Source organism: Cupressus sempervirens, chromosome 10 (genome assembly GCF_028749045.1).
Source record: "Cupressus sempervirens isolate cs-2001-9-10 chromosome 10, ASM2874904v1, whole genome shotgun sequence".
Classification (NCBI taxonomy): domain Eukaryota; kingdom Viridiplantae; phylum Streptophyta; class Pinopsida; order Cupressales; family Cupressaceae; genus Cupressus; species Cupressus sempervirens.
This window is the reverse complement of record NC_143127.1, coordinates 440,460,254-440,466,898: the sequence shown is the minus strand read 5'-3', so window position 1 is coordinate 440,466,898 and position 6,645 is coordinate 440,460,254. Positions and strand designations below refer to the sequence as shown.

At 33.7% G+C, this 6,645-nt stretch overlaps 1 protein-coding gene across 1 annotated transcript; it reads right to left on the bottom strand.

Moving 5' to 3' along the window:
* Nucleotides 1–435: 435 nt before the first annotated feature.
* LOC149534601 (protein SMALL AUXIN UP-REGULATED RNA 12-like) lies at nt 436–1,360 on the bottom strand. The gene has a single exon (XM_089806858.1). The coding sequence runs from the start codon at nt 1,147–1,149 to the stop codon at nt 628–630; it is 522 nt and encodes a 173-aa protein (XP_089662984.1). The 5' UTR covers nt 1,150–1,360; the 3' UTR covers nt 436–627.
* Nucleotides 1,361–6,645: the final 5,285 nt, after the last annotated feature.

The window sequence follows — 6,645 nt, the reverse complement described above, 5'->3', positions numbered from 1 at the left end:
ATATCATCATCTATAATAATCAACAAAAATAATTTTTACGAAGATTAATAATTATTATGTATTAATTACAAACAGATTCAAATCCCAAGACCTTCTCAATGAAAGGCTCACAATTTACCAAAATGTTGCAAACCCTTACCATTTCATGCCTTTATACATAAACTCTTTTATTCTAGTTATAGATAATGATATTTATAGACATTAGTTACATAGATCTCTCTAAATAATAGAACTATAAGTCCTTGTATACCCTTGTTAAGGAATAGCGTTTGGGCAAAGTTTACCTCTCTATGATTGTCTTTATAGATTCTGTTTTATTTGCATGGAAACGATGAAGACCAGGAAAGGACAACGCTTCCACTCTAAAGCGATTGAAAACGTTCATATGTTAATCCCACACGCATTAAAATAATCTAGTAAAAATTGTACAAAAGATTCAAAAACGTGAAGCTTCGTTTTATCCCACACGCGATACGGGTTTGGAAACCAAAAAGACTACAAAAGGAATCCAATGCACAACAGTAGAAGAAATTAACAGCGAATGTTTCCACTCTGCTATGATCAGTACATATGCTCAAACACACTCACACAATTTGGAAACCAAAATCACCTGGGATTCGGCCAAAACTAATAAATTGAAGCCTGATGACTCTGAATGAGCTTCTGCACGGTATGAAAGTGGGCGAGTTTGCAGGGGATGGAAATGGGTCCTCTGTGATTAAATCCATACTCTTCCTCTGCTTCTTTCAGCAATTCTCTAAACAGAGGATGGTTACAATACACCACTGGAATCACATAACGCTCATGCTCTGTTCCCTGTCCGACCTCTACAGCCAAATACCCCTTGGGAACCTGTTTTGAACATTTGGGCTCCATTAAATCAAAGCCCCTCTTATATCCTTGGCCGATTTGGGGGAAATGAGGAAGACGAATATGGTGAAATGGGGCATCTTGAGAACACTCAATGAAATCTGAAGAGTTCAAGAGTGGTCGACTGTTAACCCATCTTCTACAAAGCTTTCCTCCAATGCGAAGGCCAACAGACTTTCTGTTACTTAATGGGCGCAGGCGAGCATATGATTTTGACCTCCCAGAGAGTTTTATCCATCTCCAGATCTTCGCTATTCTATATCCTAATCTGAAACCCATTTTAATAGAGTTCTAGAGCTTACAAAGCATGAAATCAACTGACCGTGTACGAGAAAAACTTCGTACCAGTCATTTAAGAGACCATCTTGAGATCCAATTATTCTCTCGTACCCAAATCAAAGCTAAAAATCGCAGTTTTAAAGTGGGAAGAATTGGATTCCGAACCTTGGGAAACATCAATCAATCCCGCCTAATGGAAACACCTAGAAGAGATGTTATAAGACGCAAAACAGAATTCACGAGATCTTATCATCCCCCATTAAAGAATTAGAATCTCTGCAAGTACGGCGAAGTTAAGGATTGGACATTGGGGGCCACTGAATAGATGTTTATGGAGTTGCCACCAGCCATTTTCGTTGCTTCTCGACGTTTTCTGCCAGCATTTTTCCAAACGGAGATCTCACATCATCTTCAATCAAAAGAATGGAAAGATCTCTAAACTGGGGGAAAAAAACTGATTCTTCATCCCGTTCACACATTGGATTAATGGTTCTCCCTTTTCACATATGGATTTTTTTTTATAAGTCGTTACTAGTCAGCTTCTTCAATTTCAAAACTCATAATGATCCCCTACTTTCATATGACATGGAAATTTCTTCAAGTAATTTTGAGCACGCAAGCATCACATAGATACAAAAGTATAACATCAGGTTCACACCAGAGTTGGTTTAGACGTTATATATTTAAGAGTTGTTTCTTTCATTACAACTCTCAATTTTCTTTTAAATGTTTTGCGTGTGTTTTTACTGGAGTGCTAATAAATGAGTATTTTATGGGTCATGTCATTAGTGTAATAAAAAACATTTTATCATAATTTTGAAATTATTGAGGTTAAATATATATATTTTTTAATCGTATTTTTAATATTATGGAAGTCTAATTTTATATTTATGTAGTAGGTAGTATGTACACATCAAAATTTAATTTTTTTCTTTTTTTATTAACATATATTTTAATAATAATATTGGTGGATTCTATTTAGTACTTATTGTGAATTTCATTACGTTTATTTGGAGTTTAAATGTTGTATTTATTTCTAGGAGTAAGTGAGTTCTATTTGATGACCTTCATTTTCTATTAGTCCGTTGCCTATGAATGATTGATTTTCTATTGTGACTAATATCCCATTATTGGAGTTTTGCGGGGGAATTCTCCTTTACTTCTTCCCCTACTTCTCTTTCCTTTGCTAAGATGTCTCCTCTAGCGGTAAAATTCCTTCTCTATACATAAACATCCCTCTCGTAGGGGTAAACCCTTGCATTATTCTTCTATCACTATTGTTATTTGTGGGCAATAGGTCTTAGCTTTCTCTTATTTACATAGATTAGAAATTGCTTATGGTCTTCCTTCTAAATTTGAGCAAATATATTTTGGAATCTTGAAGGCCAATTAATTAGGATACAATTGAATTTGATCCAATTGTTAGGGGATTTTGTGTGGCTTCTTTCCAATTTGATAATAGTAGGACTTGTGCTAGAAGGTGGTGTTTGGTTGCAAGGAAATCACTTGTTTTCTTTCCTCCAAGCACTAATTGAATTTATTAGTATTGTCCCTACTTCGGTTAGGCTTCCTAATCAACCTCCTCATTTTTGAGACAGTCTTACTTTGAATCTATTGGTAATGTTATTGGAAAGTTTTTTTATTGATGATTCTTCTCCTATCTATGATTATCCTTCTTTTGTCTACATTGTTGTGGATATTGGCATCTCACATGGTCAACCTAGAGAGGTTATCTTGATGGTTGGGGATGGATGATGGTCTCAAATTCTTGACTACAAGGGTATTCATTTTTGTTACAAGAGTGTAAAGGAAACCCTTCCGATAGAAATGCCACATTAGATAAATCAACAAAGACTAAGGAGTCGATCAATAAGTTAAAGGGGGAATACACAAGTCAACAAGATATAAATAGATTTCTTATAATATAGGAAAAACATAAGTACAATTATGACCGAAAATTTTGAATAGATAGGGAAGACCTCTGTTACCAAGAAATGTGGAGTCTCGACCATATGTCAAATGTCCTAACATAGTCATACTAATAAATATTACATCGACTAAATATAAAGATTCTAACTACCTTTTTTGAATAGAAACTCAAAAAGATATTGACCAACAGTTGATTCAAATCAATGTACAAGATAGATAGTGGATCAAATATAAACTTTCATATTAATGGAAAAAGTAACAACAAAATAACCAATAATGCCAAGACAAATACATAGGAACACATGCTCAATGAAAGAAGCTATGGTCACTTATAGTCTATACTTGTAATTATACATTGATGTACATAATAGGTTAGAAATTGTTGTGATGTGGAGCCTAATCAAACTCGAAGGTTTATTTTGTGTGGTTTCCCCCCAAATTATTTCTACCATAGTACATGGTGGGGTCGAGGATCAATGCCCTCACAATGGTTTTTAGGGGCAACACCCCAAAAGCCAAAAATGACTCACTATTATAAAAGGTGTCGACTACTATTTTTATATTGGACAAATTATTCTAGCCTTGATTTTGTAAGCAACAAAAGCTTGTATAAAATGTCTTAGGGTTAGGGATTTAATAATGTATGATGATATTGTAGCTTCTTGTGGCAGCTATAAGGGATTGTTGATTGTAATCACTAGATAATAATAATATTGGACTTCTTGTTGGTGGATGTAGCCCAGGGATTGGGTGAATCACATTAAATCCTTACGTCTTGTGTTCTCTTTTGTGTGATTTATTATTTTATGATATTGGTTATATTTGCATGTAATTTTTATTTCTGTCTATGTTTAATCCTAACACGAACGTGCATTTTCTACGAGGTGTTTTTCCACCTTTAAACATCACACACTAAGAAATAAATTAAACATACAAAAAAAATCAAATGTGTCTATTTAATAATTTTAGCCTAGGAATCAAGCCTTAGTGTGTGATGTTTAAGCCATTTGAAGGTGTTCTAGTATCACCTATTTTTAAATAGATAGACAAGATAAAATGATTGAATAGGAAGAAAATATGGTTAGATTTGGACCCACAAGTGGAATAGGTGGCTTATCATGTGCTCATTCTTGAAATGAAGCTTTAGCATTGTTGTTGGCATTGTTCAATCTCAGTACACCAACTTTGTAGGAGCAATAAACATTTCAAGTACCAAGTATTGTAAAGTTTTGACTACCACCTTTACAAACCACCTCAATGATGATCAAGAAGCCAATCAACACTTTAATTGTCCATCACTCTTTCCACTTGAGTGTGCAACTACCCCTTTTCACCACATGCACCCACTTTTAGGATTTGATTTATCTATTTTTTAATTATTATTTTAGTAGTGAAAAAAAAAGAATTATTTAAAATAAGTTTTAGGTGTTTGAGGTTGTGACAAAGAGGCATTTCTCTACTATTCACTTGATTTCTATGTAGTGCCTATTGTGTTTGCAGTTTGTACCTTATTTTATTTTTGATTCAAGAGATACTTGATACTCTTGCTATGTTTCATTTAAGATGCCTTGAGGGTCAGATGTTATAGCTTGATTTCAATATTATAGATGCTATATTGCTATGCTGTTCAGTTTATCATATTTTCATGTTGATGTCATTTTGAGATAATAGTAGGTCTATGATGATATCTGCTTATCTGGTATTTGGACATATCTTTCATTCTATAATGTGATGGATTTAATACTATGGATAAATACTTCATTCTTGATTCATTATGTTTTATGCGAACGTAAGTGATGTAAATGGATTATATCAGTATAATTGAGTAAATGGTTAAATTAGGTATTTAATGCATTTATTGCTTCAACTATGATATTATATGCAATTGGACTTGATCATGTGTTTTAGTGTACAAGATTTATATCCCTAGTACTGGCACATGGAGTTAGTGATTCAGCTATTCCTATTTTACCAATGTCATCCATGTATGGTCGACATATCTTTTAAATGCTTAATTAAACCCTTTGGTGATGTGTTAAATCCAAACTCGTTCGCATTTATGATTACACCAGTGAGCGTGTCTGTGCATTTAGAGTTTCACATTGTTGCGAAGTTGTTAAGGTTTTTTGAGTTTTTTGGGCTTTATTTAATTGATTTTTAATTTTTGGCAGCTTTGCCATATATGAATTCCAATTACTTGGAACAACTTGTTTTTGTTTGGGTCGATTTAGAGTCTAGCTAGTCTAACTGGCTATTTACCCTAACTGATTATTCCCACAAAAAGTGAATAAGTATTGAAAGAGGAAATTAATTCCTCACTTCTCACTTTTGGAAATTGAGAATTTGAGAGCTTTTTTCCAAAATGCTCTTTTGGAGGGTTACGTTTCTATTCATTGTGAGAGCTATGGGCATGGGATCTTCATGAGGTTAGTCTCGTTGGATCCACCTCGGGGAGACCTTGCTATGCCATGATTTTCGGCAACTCCTACAGATTATTTATTTTACCTAGTTGTTTTCTATTTTAGCCCTTTTGGCTATCAGGTATGGCTCTCCCATTTTAATGTTTCATCTCAGTTTTTGGTTTTGTTTCTGGTAGTTGTTCATCTAGTATTTGGAAATATCTTTGATTTTGTTATGTGATAGATTTTATGCTATGGATATTTACTTCATTCTTGCTTCATTATGTTTTATGCAAACGTGAGTGATGTAAATGGATTATATTAGTATAATTGAGTAAATGGTTAAATTAGGTATTTAATGCATTTATTGCTTCGGTTATGATATTATATGCAATTGCACTTGATCATGTGTTTTAGTGTGTAAGATTTATATCCTTGGTAGTGACACATGGAGTTAGTGATTCAACTATTCCTATTTTACCAATGTCATCCATGTATGGTCTATGTATCTTTTAAATGTTTAATTAAACCCTTTGGTGATTTATTAAATCCAAAGTCATTTGCATTTGTGATTACACTAGTGAGCGTGTCTATGCATTTAGAGTTTCACATTGTTGAGGTTTTCAGGCTTTATTTAATTGATTTTTGGCAGCTTTGCCATATATAAATTCCAATTACTTAGAACAACTTGTTTTTGTTTGGGTCGATTTAGAGTCTATCTAGTCTAACTAGCTATTTACCCTAATTGATTATTCACTCGAAAAGTGAATAAGTATTGAAAGAGGAAATTAATTCCTCACTTCTCTCTTTTGGAAATTGAGAATTTGAGAGCTTTTTTCCAAAATGCTCTTTTGGAGGGTTATGTTTCAATTCATTGTGAGAGCTATGGGCATGTGATCTTCATGAGGCTAATCTTGTTGGATCCACCTTGGGGAGACCTTGCTATGTCATAATTTTCAGCAACTTCTACGGATTATTTATTTTAACTAGTTGTCTTCTGTTTTAGCCCTTTTGGCTGTCAGGTAGGACTCTCCCATTTTAATATTTCATCTCAGTTTCTGGTTTTGTTTCTAGTAGTTTTTTGTTTGGAGGCTAAGAACTAGTGTTCCCCTCCATTTCTATTTGTTGGTTCTGCTCGATTGATCAAGTATAAGCATTTTCCTAGTTT